General features: G+C 56.6%; 1 protein-coding gene across 3 annotated transcripts in view; it reads right to left on the reverse strand.

The window, feature by feature from the left end:
• PRKN (parkin RBR E3 ubiquitin protein ligase) overlaps nt 1-16,152 on the reverse strand; it is an 831,387-nt gene that overhangs the window by 118,708 nt on the left and 696,527 nt on the right. For 2 of the 3 annotated variants that reach the window (XM_045844065.1, XM_045844064.1), the window contains exon 8: nt 1,509-1,658. In XM_045844065.1, the coding sequence (XP_045700021.1) occupies nt 1,509-1,658 (150 nt within the window). Of the gene's footprint in view, nt 1-1,508; nt 1,659-7,024; nt 7,087-16,152 lie in introns of all 3 variants that reach the window. The other variant, XM_045844066.1, reaches the window with a different exon arrangement.

The raw sequence follows: 16,152 nt of genomic DNA on the forward strand, positions 1-16,152 counted from the left end.
AAACATCAATGTGCGGTTGCTGGGGGGCGTGGCCTGCAACCCAGGCATGTACCCTGACTGGGAATCGAACCTGGGACACTTTGGTCTGAAGCCTGCGCTCAATCCACTGAGCTACGCCAGCCATAGCTTAAAGTTAGATCTTAAAGCCAGCTTTAGAGAGTGAGATGCTTCACTCCCTAAAGAGAGGGCAGTGGGCAGTTCATAGGCAGAAGCACGCTGTTTGGCCATTAGTTGAAAACTCCGTAACTCATCTGGAAAGAAGTCAGAAACCCCAGCTTTCTGGCCCGGGGTTTGGCCGCCTGCGGAGGCCACGCCCCCTTGGCCCAGACTCTACAGCAGTGACGGCCCCTGAGGCTGGAGACGGGCTCCATTCCCGTAATTCCTAAGGCGAGCGCACGCTCCTTGAGTTCTCACACCGACGCAGCCACAATTACTAGCCCGGAGGTATTTCCCCCGACAGGTCACGGTATCTCCTTGTTTTTCCACTGCCCCTCCCTCGGCTCTGTTGCTCAGCCCAGGGCTTGGTGGGCCCCACTGCGTGACAGGCAGGCGCCCGTGCAGAGGGCGAGGGTGCTCCCTGGGGCGCAGGCGACTCCCCGGGCTCCGAATGGGGCCTGGGTAACCCACCTCTGCTACCGCCCCTCACTTTGTCACAAGCCCCCCACGATGTGTCTGTTTTAAAAGAAATAGTTTCCCATCCAAGTTCAGTAGTATTTTATAAGCAGACACACTCTCCTCCTTTTCCAGCCTGCGTGAAATTTAATGTCAGGATTATTATCCATTTGTCATTTCAATTTATACTTCAGTGAGCTCTCTGCCTCTGAGTTGAGCGTCCCTCGCCCCTTGCCATGAGCTCGCCCTTCGCCGAGAGCTGGCAGCCAGAGACGGGGCGGCGGCGGGGGGGCAAGGCCACACCGGCGGGCCTCTGAGAACGGACCTTTCCCACGGTTCTCATTCCGCCTCCTGAAGAGGCACCATTCGTTTTGCTCATCTCGATTTGAAGTGACTTTTACGGCACAGTAGCATTTCACGTTTTCCGAGTTGATCTCCATTTTATTTCTTGAAATACTGAGGCAAACAACATTGCTAAGACGTTGCTGATGGGGAATCCTCCTTCCCCTTCACGCCCGTCTACTGAGAGCCCACTTAGAAGGAACCACAAGTTCCTGCTCTGGACCAGCTGAGCACGGGAAGGAAACTTTAAGGCTGGTCTGGAGACTCACCGCATCTCAAACCCAATGACAGCGAACTGAACCAGACGTTCTTCCCTCCCTTCCAAAAAAAGAAATCAATCTATCTATCATCAATCATCGATCACATCTGGAATCCTATGTCCTATATAAGAATGTTATTACTGGTTTTCTTATATTTCAGTTCAAACATGTCTGAGTCTGGGGCAGGGGAATGAAAAAGCACGTGGGTCGCTGAGCCGGTTTGCCGAAGCCAACACACACGCACGCACACACACACACACGCACAGACCGCACCCCCGGTGCTGCCGTACTCACTCCGCAGCCCAGGCCGTCGCCGCCTCCGCAGGTGACTTCCCTCTGCTCTGGCCCCGGCAGCAGCCCGGCCCCGCAGCCCGGCCGGGGGCACAGCACGCCCCCCATCCGCAGCACGCACTCCTCCGCGCCGTAGTGCTGGTACCGGTTGTACTGCAGAAACAAAACCGCCTTTTAGAATAACAGTACGCATACCGAACGTTTTAGGCGAAGCATAGTAACAGTTGGTGCTGGGCGGGTTTTCTGGTGAATGCGTCTCAGTAGAAAGTGAGGAGGGGGTAGGGAAGGGGGGGGTCCAAAGTCTCCCTGTTCCACCAGGCAAAGCAGATGAGGCAGATAAGTATTTATTCTTTGCAGTTCTAGCAATTTAGCCTCAGAAAATACATTTTGCAAAGTTTGTTTTTCAGTACTACTCCACCAACGTCGTTTAACAGTGTTGCCGTGTACAGACTTCAGGGAGTGTGCCTATTCTCCGAGTGGCGCACGCTCACGATGCGTCATCGGCGACCTCGTCACGCGTGGGTTTTGTGCCTCAGTCCGGACTCCACCGGTTTCAGACCCATCTTGAGAACGGGTCCCGCCGTCCCACCCCACGGTGACGGTCCGCAGTGCAGTGACACCACTGAGCGCATTCATCGCGATGACCAAGAGGCTACTGATGAAGAACACAATTCTCCCCCTGGCGGGCGTAGCTCAGTGGACTGAGCGCGGGCTGCGAACCAAAGTGTCGCAGGTTCGATTCCCAGTCAGGGCACATGCCTGGGTTGCAGGCCACGGCCCCCAGCAACCGCACATTGATGTGTCTCTCTCTCTCTCTCTCCCCGCCTCCCTTCCTTCTCTAAAAATAAATAAATAAATAAAATCTTAAAAAAAATAAAAAAAGGGAAAGAAAAAAAAGAACACAATTCTCCTTTCATCGTCATCATTCCTAGTCTGCAAGCTGGTTTCCGTCACCCCGACTTCAGCTCTCTGGGCACTGCGGGCTCAGCCCCCGCCCATGGTTTCTCAGCCCGCACATGACACCCCGACTCCACAGCACGGTGGCCGAGGTCTCTCTGCTTGCAGCTCTAAGCTACTGCTCTCCTTATGTTACTCGATCACGTTCTCCTCTAAGCTGGGATCAAGTCCAGTGCGTTTGCTCAGCTATTAACCGGTTTACGCGGCGTTTACGGAAAGCCACTTTGTGCCAGACTGCCGTGGGCGCTGGGGATGCAGCAGTGAGCGGAAGTCTCTGTGCTCGCCCACAAGACGAGGACAGTACACCCTGAAAGACTGAATGAGCTGTGTGGTGTTTCAGATGGTGACACGTGGGGAGGAGGATGAAAGGCAGAGAGGAGACAGATCCCAGGGAAGGTGGGCGTCACCGTCTGAAGAGAGGCCCAGGGGATCGGGAGGGCCTCGTTACGGCTGGGGTGCATCGCAGCAGATGTCCGAGATGAGGAGAAGACAGAAGCAGGCAGCACGGCCACCTGGGGGACGCGCCTCCCCGGCCAAAGCTGCAGCATCTTCCGGGCCCCGAGCCCACAATGCACTTGGTTTGTCTGAGGTGCAGCGCAGAGGGTGGGGCGGCGGGCGGAGGGAAGCTAAACAGGAGACCACGGAGTCAGACAGTTGAGGGGGGTCTGGGGGGTAGAAGCCCCCGAAGGCTGTCGGAGAGCTCTGGCTGCCATTCTGAGAGACAGGGGAACCACCGCAGACTTTGAGCCGGGGAGGGGACCCACCGCGATGCGTCTCTCTGAGACAGCCCTGCGGATGGCGGGCTCAGCAGAGACCCCCGGGGGAAGGGTGCAAGCAGGAGGCAGGTCGGGGCCACTCCAGCGATCCGCCTGGGAGATGCGGGGGCTTGGCCGGGAAGGCTCGGCCGCAGGCGGGCTTGGGTGGGGAGTTCTGGGCGGATCTGGGAGGTAGTGATGGCAAGAACTGTGGGCAGACTGTGTCCGTGGGCGAGCGCGAGTGTAATGGTTTCCCCCAAGGAGACAGAAGGGGAGAGAGAACGTCGCCGAGGAGGGAATGCCTGTGAGAAGGCAGGTGGTGCGTGTGCCCGTGCTGGAGCTGGGGAAGGGGGGTTGTGCTCGTAGTCAGTCCGACAGCCTATTGTTACACAGCTAAGTCGGAGACGCCGAGCGGCTGACTGGGTGCGTGAGCCTGGAGTTCAGGAGGACATGCGGGTTGCAGGTACAACCTAGAAGCCCCGGGTGCAGGTAGGGCTGGGAAGGAGAGGCTTAGCCTGTGGCCTACTATCCATTTGCTTAGTTTTCTGGCCCTGGGAGAGGAAGAAAGATGACCTGGTCCAGTCCCCGAGCACACACGCTAACGGGGCACCCACCCACGGCCTTTACTGCGCACAGGAGTTCTTATCTGCGGAACACGGCCGGCAGGAAATGCTCGGGGTAAGGCTGCTTACGGCAAACAACCCGGAATGTGTGAGCTTGCGGGGCAAGGCTCTCTGGAAAATGTCACAAGCCGGGCAATTAGGAAGGGGGAGATGACGATGTGTCAGCAAGCGGTGAGTGATGGGACAGATTACGTAATCGAGAGATGTCTTGTTGGTGGTCATTGCGTGAGGCCTTATTTACTGAACTTTGCCTAGAGGGCACCCCACCGTGCCGGGCAAGGACCTGGGGAGCCGTGGGGGGCGCCGAGCAGAGGAACCGGCCGTCGGTGCCCAGCGCCGTCCACTGGGGAGCCAAGTAAGGCGGGGTCTGCAGTGGGTCCGTCCCTCAGACCTCACGACCCTCTCGGCACCCCTCCTGTCACGTGCTGTGTCTCCTGTGGGTGGCGCCACAGCGTGTCCGGGGGCACACGGTGGCTGCACGCAGAGTGCATTGACGAGCTCTCACCCCACTAAGTGGTGGCGAGTGGATTCTAATGACATCACCAACGGCGAGGGGATGAGGGACAGAGTGACACAGGATGGTTTCACCGACACAAACTGCCTTTCCGTTGTAAGTAAATTGCTCCGAAGCAATTGGCTGTTTTCTGATTCGAAGACAGGTTATTCATCTGTTTAACCTGGTTGATCGAGTTGTCAGCTGTGACGATGGCTTCTGTTGACGACGATGTTTGCCTGCAGACACGGTCCAGTCACCCTCAGACACTTGGTCTCCGGCGCGGGCGTGGCAGCACGTAGTCGCACGCTCCTCTCTCCGTTCGCTGGCCAAAGAATTCGTAGGAAATGCTCCACCGGACGCGTCCCATTTACGCCACCCTCGGGGCGTTGGAGCACCCAGTTCCTCTTCTGAAGGGAGACAGACACTGTCACTCACACACCTGGTGAGTTCGACGATCGAAAAGCACACGTAGCATCGGAAATAACACCAGTTCCTTCTGAACGCGTTACTTTTTTAAAAACATCGTCATATTTATTAAAAAAATAGAAAATCAACCTAGTGACCTAGAGCCAAGCGTGTGTTACATGCTGCAGACCGTGGAAGGCCCCGGGGGGGTACTTTAGACAGGGAGTTCGAAACGCGTGGTCAGTAGAACCCGTATTCAGCTCCCTGCGAGCAGTGGCCCACATTTCCCCCGGTTCCTCTCACCACCCGCCTGCACAAAGCTGGGGGGCCCCTGGAGGAACCCCGCTGTCTCCTCACTGGAGTGTCGGGGCGAGTGAGCCCTGAGTGGGGCAGAGGGGCTCTGCGCGTCTGAGGGTGCAGCGGGTGCAGCGGGTGCAGGGCAGTCCATGAGCCCCGGGCGTGGGAAGGAACCAACGCCGACCCGCTGGGTGCGGGCTTTTCCGCTCATCCGCATTTTGTAAGCAGAGCCAACCTGGAGGGACGTGATTGATCCGTGACGTGGGCGAGCGCTCTCTGGAATCTGTTCCCCGGGTGGACGCGAGCACCGCCGGCTCTCCAGCGGCCACCTGTGCCGTCGGTCCCTGCGTCGCGTGAGAGTCCGCTGCTTGTGCGCACTGCGGCTCACCTGCCGGCCCGGGCTCCGAGAGCGACCCCGAAAACTGCTCTGCCAGTTTCTAGGCTTGCTTTCCTAACGCGGGTTAGCTGCAGACGGACAGCGAAGGTCACTTAGAGCTGACAACACGGTATTTGCAAAAAGTTTTGGAAATAAAGGTTAATATTAACAGAGCATACTACTCTGCACCTCTGGGGGGAAAAAATAAAGATACCCCCTCCTGTATTTCATCAGAATATAGTGAACAGACCTTTCGTTAGCATGATCCGTCTGGGCAACATCTCGGCTCCTTGCTGTGGTTTATATTTTATTTATTTGGGGGGCAAATCATTCAGCCTGTGTGTGTGTGTGCTCATGGGTTCTCTTAAGAAAGGAGATGTTTATTTTGAAGTATAAATTCATAGACGTCCCCATAACCTCACGTTTGGAGGATCTAAACAGTGAGCCCCGGGCGAGGATAATCCAGTAGGGGTTGGGTGCCGGTGGTCTGCAGCTGGGCAGAACATCGTTCTAGGAGGAAGCAAGGGTCGCAGGTTCAAGTACCGCGTGGGCCACTTAGCTTCCCCCGTCCCTCTGGGCACTGACTGCGTGATACATTTGGGGCTCCCCTGAGGGCGGGGTTAATCAAAGGAGTTGCAAATGATTCCAGTGCTTCTAATCCCCCTCTAATGAGCCTCATGTTGTTTGTCACCTCATATTGGAAGCGGGCAGTCCGGCGTTTCCACAAACACGCACCGAAGAAGAACACGCGAACGGAAACCTCATCGGCGGAGCTGAGCCGCCGCGTCTCATCTGCGTGTGCTCTGAGCCGAGCCGGCAAGGGCTGCCTTTGGGGGTAGAGTCAGCGGGACAGTGCGGGGTGGGTCACCCACCACGCCATCCACCACTAGGTGTGGCCCAAGGACAACCGACATATAAAGGTTTCACGTTATAATACGGATCCTGTAATCCACGTGAGGAGTCAGAGACGTATGCAGTCGAAAGCATGTGTTGTGCGTGTACACATTATTTGCGAATCTCACGTGAGATATTATATGTCTAACGTACGTATTATTCGGCACCCCGGATCATTTCCTTGGCACATCTGTCGGGAAGCGGGCAGGTCTCCCTGAGCACACACAGCATTTAAACGAGGCCCCTTCGATGGGGCGCGCTCGTGTAGAAGTGACAGGGCCCCGTCCTGCGGTGGCAGGGAAATGTGGACGACGGACAGGAAGCACGGACCCCGGTGGAGAGGGCGGGCCCTCGGCCCGTGGACATCAGGGCTGTCTGCGCCGAGCGGCCCCCCGGGCGTAACTCCTCTCGGCACTGAGCTGTTCGCTCACCTGCCCGTGCCGCCTGCTCCCGCCAGCGTCGGGAGGACACGCTCCGGCGGACGGCGGGTGGGGGGGGTGCCGACGAACACCCCGCCGGGCCTGGTGGGTGGGAGAGGGCAGGGGTGCCCGCGCGCGGCTCTCCGGCGTGGCTCCTTTCCCCGTTTGGGGTGCCGAGGGTCGGGAGACGCTGCTTCCCCGGAGGGAGCGCAGGCTGTCACACTGCTGTCTGTCCTTCCCCCCTCTGGACCCTTGCACCCCCGGACCCCCGGTGCGGCCGTGGGGAAGCCCACTCACCTGCTCCTCCCCGAGGACCCGGAAGTGGTGCAGCTCTTTAACCAAGGAGTCGGGGCAGCCGGCTGTTGGCGAGAGAAAGCAGGCACAGACGTGTCATTCCCGTTCTCTGGGGCCACGTGTTCCGACGAACAGGCGTGACTGTCGGCACGCGGGGCCACCTGCAAACCCCCTCCTGGCCAACCACCGAAAAGCCACAGGCCCGAGGGAGGGAGCTGGCGGCTGCCTGGCCCCCAGTGGGACTCTCCGGGAAGGAGTCCCCCATGAGCTGGGGGCCGGGTCTGTCTCCCCTTCCCGTTGGGACCCGGCCTCTGGGCACCATGTCATTCTTCCCTGCGTGTTGCCCGACCCTAGTAAACGGTTGGTTTTTGTGAGGCCAGAGAGGGGAGTCGGGGCGTACCAGCTCATTCTGCTTATTTGTCACCCCCTGTTTCCTCCTCTCCAGCTGGGGGGTCCTTCCAGAGGAATAGGCATGGCACCGACAATGTACCTGAATTATCGGGGGATCACCCTGTAAATGATACCTTTGTCTAACCACGGGGCTGTACACCTGGAACCAGTAGAAAATGATACTGGATGTTAAGGGCAATTGGAAAGTTAAAAAAAAATACGTGCAAATCATGAACAGAAAAGAGAGTGAAGACAGGGCAGCTGGACGCCCGCCTTCGTGGGACCCAGCGCTGGTTCAGAGCGTCTCCCCGTCCTCCAGGGGGCGCTGTCTGGGCCCTACACACCCTGCGTCTCTGTGTGGAAACGTCTCCGGTGGGAAGGGCCTGGGTGGGGTACCGCCACCGTCTCCGTGCCCGTCACGTCCGAGGTTCACCTGGCGACGGCAGCCTCGTCAAGCTGCCGAGCGTTCTCTCTTCAGGGGCACAGAGAAACACGCAAACGCACACGTGCCAGTGCGTGCTGGCTTGTCCCTTAACACAGGCCCCACCCCTGTCTGTAATGGAAGCGTTCCACAGTGTCACGTTGTGACAGTGCCCCTGGAGGCAAAACTGACGTCAGAACCTGGCTCTCCGCGGCCTGCATCATCTGCTGCCGTTTCCGGTATGGAACGGAGTTGGACTCGACCTGCACCAAAGCTGTCACTCCTGTCAGGGAGCTCTGTGAGGTCCCCGTGGGGGACAGACCGGGCACGCTGGTCTGGCGGGGGGCGGGCTGAGGTGGGGTGCTGTGGGCCTTGCGGGGGCGACGGAGGTGCCCTTTGCAGGAAGGCGAGGTCTGAGCTCTCCTCTAGGAGGCGGGATGAAGAGCAACAGGCAGAGTGGCAGCAGCAGCCTCTGGCTCAATGCAGAGACGTCCGCGATTCAGAAACAGAACGCACCGCCTCCTAACGCGGCAGCTGGGGGGGTTCACACATGGGCTCGACGGCTGCTTGTGCAGGAGACTTCGGAGGTGCGTCTGCCGGGGTCGGTGCTGGTTCTGAAAGTCTGTGGTCGTGTGAAATGCTGGGACAAAGCTGTCCTCTGTGATGTTCCATTTGATGGGGTCCCTGCCATTATACTATTTCACACTCGGAGAAAGTAGTTCCTGAATATGACCAGTTGGTATCGTCACCCGACAATCGCCCAAGAAAGTAAACGAAAGTGCCGAGGGAAATATTTTGGTGAAAAACACAGTGCATGCACTGCAACAGGCACGCCTGTGACAATGGAGACGGACAGCTGGAGCCTCGACCTCAGGAGACACCCCGGAGCTGTGCTCCTGGACCGGCCGGCCACAGCGCCTTGTCGTCCGAGGGTCTCCAGAGAAGCTGTTCATTTCAGAGCTGCTATTCTGATGACCAGCTCATCAATGAGGAACGTTATACTCTGCATCATGGGGTTGCTTGCCTGCAATTCAGCCCCAAGCTGCTGTGGAAGTCCAGCCTCACGTCAGCTCTTGACTTTGAGCTGTCTTTGGGAGCAAGCACTTCTGCTTACTTTTGAAAAATGAAGGAGGGAGGAACACGGCAGAGTGAGCTCCAGAGATGGTTCCCAGCATGGGAGAGCGCCAGGTGGGCTGCCCAGCCTGCAAGGGGCGGGCTCGCAGGGAGGAGAGGGGGAGCAGGGAGCCTGCGCAGGCCAGGGGTGGGGGCGGCCAAGATCAGAAGCCCTGGCCCCACCTGTCAGGGACCAGTTTGTACCCCAGCCCCATGCTTCGGTCTCCGCACCACCACAGCATTCAATCCAGACCTAACGTGACTACTTTGGGCTTTGTGTCTGTAGCATCCAGCAAACTCGAGAACAAATATCGGAGACTTTCAGCAGGGTATCAAAGATGTTACTTTATTGGCCAAGTTTAACCTGCGCAGGGGCGTGGCTCTCGTTTGCAGCTCCTTGCAGGCACTGTGTCGCTGGACACTTGGAGAGTTCGCCCCTGCGCAGGTTAAACTTGGCCAATAAAGTAACATCTTTGATACCCTGAAAGTCTCCGATATTTGTTCTCGTGTTTGCTGGATGCTACAGTGTCTTCATTTAACTTACCAGTTTTCCTGTGGGCCTTCTGGCTGTATAAACACCAAGTGCCGATACCTAAATTTACATCTAGACATGTTTAAGAAATGCTATCTTAAAAAATAATTTTATTCAGCCATAGAGATGTTTGAGGATTATTATTTTTTCCTTCACAAGTGATCCTTTGCATCCTCCAAATTTGACTTCACTTTAATGCCAGGTAAAATAAGAATTGGAATTTAAAATTAGCCTACCCTCGGCATTTGTATTCCAACGTTCTCCTAAGATACAAATGAGGATTGACGCCGATGATAGCACAAATATCAACATCTTCACCAGGAGACTGGATAATTACCTGAGACACCTGGTAGGTGCAACGGACCGTGAAAACAAGGATCGACACAGCACGCAGTTGGGAGGGAAGAGCTGGAAGGGGTCAAGGTGCCGAAGGAGACCGTGGGGGCGGGGGCGGCGTCTGTAACTGCTCATCACAGAAATGTCGGTGTGGGAGACGGACAGGCGCAGACTCAGCGTGAAGGCAGAGGTTAGAAATAACGGAGCTGGAGACACAGGCCACGCCCGCGGGAGGCAGCGGTGCCCGGAGAAAGGGGGAGGACAAAGCTGGTGGGGGTGGCGGGGGCGGGGGGGGGGGAGTGGGGAAAGGGCCCGGCAAACGGAGACTACACAGAGGTTGGTGTTCAGGTCGGGGGGGGGGGCGCTCCTGTTGACCCACACTCCGAGGGGGGATCTACACGCTCCCACAGGGGTGTTATCTGCCGTCCCCGCCCACATCGCAGCCTCCCAGGGCCCAGCACCACCTGCCCCGGCCCCGGTCAGGAGGTCTGCTCTCCACGTAACAGTCAGAGGAATCTTGTTAAGCCCTGGCCCGCGTGGCTCAGTCGGTTGGAGGGCTGTCCTGTAACTGAAAGGTTGTGGGTTTGGTTCCCGGGCAGGGCACACGCCCAGGTTGCGGGTTCGATCCCTTGTTGGAGAGCGCATGAGAGGCAACCGATGGATGTTTCTCTCTCTCTCCCTCTCTTTCCCTCTTCCTCTCTCTCTCAAAGCCGTGACAACACGTCCTCGGGCGAGGACAAAGAAAAAGGAATTGTGTTGAAATGTGTGCGGTGACCACCGTGCCGACCCCCGGGCTCCCTAAGAGCAAATGCCAAGGCCGGGGCAGCGGCCGAGCAGGTCGTCTGCGCCCAGCGCTCCTTCTCCTGCGCTCACTGCGCTTCGGCCGCGCTGGCCTGCTCTCTGCCCCTGAACACCCAGGCAGGCTGCTGTCCCCGGGCCCGTGGGCTTGCCGCCCCCCGTCCGCAATGCTCTTGGCCCTGACACGCGCACGGAGCGCTGTCCGCCCGCCTCAGGCCCCCTCATCAGCGAGGCCCGCCCACACCGCGTCCCCGCCGCATGTCCCCCATGGAGCTCCCCTCCTTCCAACGTGCTGGATACCGTTTGTACGGGACCCTCTGCCTCCTGCCTTGGCTGAAGTGCCAGGTGACGAGGGCAGGGACCGGCCGCCGTCGGGTCACTGCAGTATCTGGCCGTACAAAGGGTTCGCCAGCGGGTGCTTCACGAATGAGTCACTGACCGTGTGGCCACTCCCCGCCCAGCTCAGAGATTTCCTTCCCCCTCCCCCTTCCTCGTCCCAGAGGCCCCAGTTCTGACCTCCGGCCCTGCACGCTTGCTTATTGGCTAAGTGGACTTCTGACCTCTCACCTCTCTTCCCAGCCTGGACCACATGCTGAAACCCACGACTCCTGTGTCCTTCTGCTGTAGCTGCTTTGCCCGCATCCCCCGTCCAGCTCTGGGCGAGCACCACCCCCTCTTTTGCCCTCTCCTTCCCTGTCTTGCCAATCACAGCTCGTGTGGCCGGTGGGCGACAGAGCCTCTCACAGAAACTGTGCCCTCTGCTTGACGCTGTGTCCCCATTGAGAGCGGTGCCCCTGCGGGTTCAGAGCCCGCTCCCCAGGGAGCCTGAGTGCAGTTTGCCCGCCGCTGTCTTTGGCCAGTGCCCTCCTCCTTCTCCCTGGGAGACTCTTCCAAATCATCACTCTTCTTCTCCATCGGTCTGCGAAACTCCCTCTCAAAGTGCAGCCTGGCCCCACACTGGCCCCGAGTGTGAAGCTACTGTGGCAAATAGACTGGACCTGGCACGGCTGAAGGAAGGATCGGTGAGCTTAAAGGAAGAGGAAAAGGAAGTCCCCACACTGAAGTGCAGGGGGAAAAAAGAATGAAGACAATGGAACAGAATACCCAAGACTGCCGGGCAGTTTCAAAGAGCAGCACACGCAGTAAGCTGAGTCCCGGAAAGAGGAAGAAGGGAGACTGGAGCGGAAGAATCATCTGAAGTCACGGTGGCTGGGGACTCAGGCCAAGTGCCAAAGAGTGAGCATTGAAACAAAAATGCCATTGACCTAGAAGTCTGTGTCCAGCAAACTTATCCTGCCGAAGTCAAGACTCTCCTGGACAAGGGCTGGGGGAGTTCATCGTCTTTGGCCCTGCTGCGCCGGCCACGGTGAAAGGGGCTCTTCCGGCGGAAGGAGAGTGGGGTAGGTCAGACACTTGCGTCTGCACGGAGTGGGGGAGAGCGCCAAAGAGGGGCCAAGGAAGGTGAGTGAGAGCTTTCATTGTTCTGGTTCTCAGCTGGTTTGAGAGATGGCTTTAATAATAGTAAAGGTGCAAGCCCTGGCTGGCGTAGCTCAGTGGATTGAGCGCGGGCTGGGAACCAAAGTGTCCCAGGTTCTATTCCCAGCCAGGGTACATGCCTGGGTTGCAGGCCATGACCCCCAGCAACTGCACATGGATGTTTCTCTCTCTCTCTCTCTCTCTACCTCCTTCCCTTCCCTCTCTAAAAATAAATAAATAAAATCTTTAAAAAAATAATAGTAAACATGCACTGGGTGGTCACAGTGTGTGCTTACGTGACGCAAATGACAGCAGTGTCACGCAGGGTTTGACGGGGGAACCGGGGGTTCCCTCTTACAAGGTGTCTGCGTTACACATATTCTTTGTTCTAGGGGTCTCTGAGTGCTGACTTAGGTTAATTCAAACATTCAATATATATCGTAAACTTTAGGACAACTCCTAGAAATTTTTATTATCGACATACACGAATCAAAAGACAAAAGATGGTCCAAGTAGTAAAAAATTTTTTAAAAAGACCAAAAAAGAAATACAGGTTAGCTACTGAGTCATTTCCACAGTCAGAGGAAGTGCAAAGATTCGTTGACTTTTGTGGGCAATGTATCAGGTCAAAGCCCCGAGGCTCTCCTGGGCGGTGGGTTTCTGAGAGGAGGTGACGGGGGACGTGACGCTTCTCTCCAGTCTCGTGCGGGTTAAGAGGGTGAAAACCATTATCTTGGGAGGACACATGAGAAGCTTTAATTTGGAAACATATTAGGGGTGGTTTGGGGGTGAGAAACACCGAATAGTGCGATGCGGACTGCACCAGGCACTTCAACCTGTGCTGCCGCCCTTCCTTGGAGATGAAGTTGCCGAGGGGATGGCTGGGCATCGGTGTGGTGCCCTGACCGTCTCTGGCTGGATACTGGGGGGGGGGGGGAGCAGTGTAACGCCGCCGGTGAAGTTTTTACAGACCTAGCTGGATGGAAAGAACACATCACATGGGAACATGTCTGTGAATAAGAATGTGAATAGAGCCACAGACATGCCTGTGAGGGCAGAGGGTCCTTCCTAACAGGTCCTGGGAAGGCCACCAGCATCCTGATGACATGCACCTCTTTTCCTGGTCGTCACTGTCCCGTTACCCCCTCTCCCCACTCTCTCTTGGTGGTGGGTTCCAGCATCTCTTTACCGGATGGGTGAGTATGGAGGAAACGCACAGTGCCAGCCTGCCCGGCGTCCCCCACCCCAGCCTGCCCGGCGTCCCCACCCCAGCCTGCCCGGCGTCCCCCACCCCAGCCTGCCCGGCGTCCCCCACCCCAGCCTGCCCGGCGTCCCCTCTCCCAGGCACCTGGCCCAGGAGGCAGTGAGGACAACGATGACGTGAGCAGAGGAGAAGGGAGTGGAGGGGTGCTCGTCTCTCCCACTACCGGGCTCTGTCCTCTTCTCCCTGGGAAAGGGCAGGGAGGTGCTGAGCTGTGAGGCTGCCGTCCCGCCGTGCGCGTCTGGGTGTGTCCCTGTCCCGCCCGGCCCCCACCCACGGGAGGCTGTCCTGACCGGCAGCGGCAGTGGTGAGGCTCGGGGGGGAGGGCAGGAGGACGTGTGTGAGGCTGGACTCGAAGTGGCTGTTCTGCCCTTGCCCCAGAAACGCCATCTCTTCCCAGACCCCGAGGTTTTACAGGCCCATTTCGTGAAAGAAGCCCAGTATCCAATGAAATAGTTGAGATGTATCATGACAGTATGGTGAAAGACAATAGATGATCAAACATGAATATATATATATATGCACATGTAAGTGTATATATGTACAGTAAATGCATTTGCACATATGATCAGATCACGTACTCTTTGAAAAGTACGGGTAGTATGATTTAAGGCTTTACGTTTGTTTTTTAAATTAATTCATGTATTCCTTTACTCACTGGAATAATCTGAATGATTGACAAGCAATTCGATAATTTTATTTGATTATCGTAAGGCTTTATGATGTCATTTCATCTTCAAACTAGCTGGAAGGTCTTTGTTCTGTTTTCTTTTGGTCTCACTGGTCATTTCAAGTGGCATCCTTCGAGACAATAATGAAAATAACTTCAGCCCCAGATCCCCAAACACATCCACTTTTCCAAACATGCAAAAGGGAAACAAACTCAAATTTCCGATAAAGGGCCAGTTAGCGACGGCCTGCCCTGCCTTCTGCCCCTGCTCCCGAGCCTGCCAGAACACGCGGGCTGGGCCCCACTTGAGTACGCAGTCAACAGATGGATGATTATGGCAAACAGGCTGTGGCTTAAAACGAAAATTCCCCAAAGATGTCAAAGAGAAGAACTGACAACAATGCATGATTCTGTTGAACCAGAGCTGATCTCGGCTTTGTTGTGGGGGGTCAGGGGAGGGAGGGGGGCTCTGTCTTCTCCCTGCAGCTGCTCTCTCACGTTCAGTGGGACTTCCCTTCGGCCCCCCAGGTTGTAAACGAACCCAACGACGCAGCTGAGCAACCCACACTCCTACCTCGAAGTTCTGCCCTTGAATCCCAGTCTCCGGGCCCTGAGAGCTACCTTCCGCCCTGTGATAACGGTGTAACAAAAACAGTGGCTAGATTTGGCATGTAAACACGCCACCGTCCAGAATTTCCTAAACCACACATTTTAACCCTCAAACTGACAAGGTTAGTCGGAGGAGCCCGGGCACGCTTTTTGCCGTTATGGTGGGAGAAAACCCTGCTGTGGCGGCACTGAACATCTGTGCGTGAGAAAAAACAAAAGCAGCCAGGGCTTAGGTGTTTAAGATTTTTTAAAAAACCTCACTTTCACCTTTAGAAGACACTAGAAAACCAATGTGTCGTCTTTAAAACTGGCAAGTTAAGGGCGGGGGGCGGGGAAATCCGGCGACTAGCTACCTTTAATGTACGAGTTGTACCTCCGAGTGACCAACTCGTTGATGAAGGAAAACTCATTTCAATAAAAGCATTCCAGCTAATAAATTTAAAAAAGGAAAGACGTAATTGTCGGAATAGAAATAATTTATAAAGCCAATTAAAATGAAATAATAACCATCAGTGGCCAGAGGGCATTCCAGACTACAGCTATCTTTTACGGGCCTTGTAGAATAGTCAAACACATGGTGGAGGAAATACAAATCAGCATTCTGCCCCCTAGACACAGTCACGGTTAACGTTTGGTGACTGTTCCCCTGGATAGCCGTGCGCACCCCCGATTCGGGATGTGTGGCATGGGCTGGAGCAGGGCATTCTCCACCCCGTTCCTTCGGCGCAGTAACACAGACGGACACGCACCTCCCCGCGTCCAACCCGCAGCACGTGCCCTGGCTGCCCGCCTCTCCGGCACAGGCGCCTCCTCCACCCAAACGCCGAATGAGGACATTCACGCCAGCGAGTCGCCTCTGCGTGTGTATTTGCTAGTCATTCGGGTGATCGAAGTGCGACTATTGCCGGGTGAAGGTATTATCGCCTTTAGCGTGTGGACAGCTGCCGCCACAACCCTCCGCAGAAGGTGTCTGCTCGCTCGCTCGCACCCCAGGGACCCGGAGGCCCGCAGCCCCACCTCCCCGGAGGGCCCCAGGGGGTTGGGCTTTCCCAGGCCCCTCCCCCTCTCCGGTTCCTCTCCTCTTCCTCCCTCCTCCTTGCTCTGGGGCTGGCACCGCTCCACGCAGAGAGAAATGAGGACGGCTGCGGCATTTCACCTCCATCACATCACACTGGGACAGGTGGCCACTCTGCAGGCAACGTAATTATGAAAAATGTGTGTGCTGGGTCCGGGTTGCCCTTCAGCTTCCCAGTCCAGCAGGACGGCGGAGCCGCGCCTTCCCCCTGCCAGCGAAGGGCTGGCCGCGCAGCCACCCACACCCCGGCCCCGGCCCCGGCCGTGCTGGTGCCGCCTCACCCGGAATCAGACGGAGGGTGGTATGAACTGGCTTGTAAGGTTAGCTGCTTTGATGTACAAATAACTGTTCTCCCAGGAAAGCTTTTACATGCCCAGAGAACAAAGCAACCCTATGGCTGGCCCGTTATTACAGGAAAATCTTTTAACGTGTCCCCCCGACATGCTGCCA

The sequence above is a fragment of the Phyllostomus hastatus genome, unplaced genomic scaffold (genome assembly GCF_019186645.2).
Source record: "Phyllostomus hastatus isolate PE091 unplaced genomic scaffold, TTU_PhHast_1.1 phas_contig_40, whole genome shotgun sequence".
Taxonomy (NCBI): domain Eukaryota; kingdom Metazoa; phylum Chordata; class Mammalia; order Chiroptera; family Phyllostomidae; genus Phyllostomus; species Phyllostomus hastatus.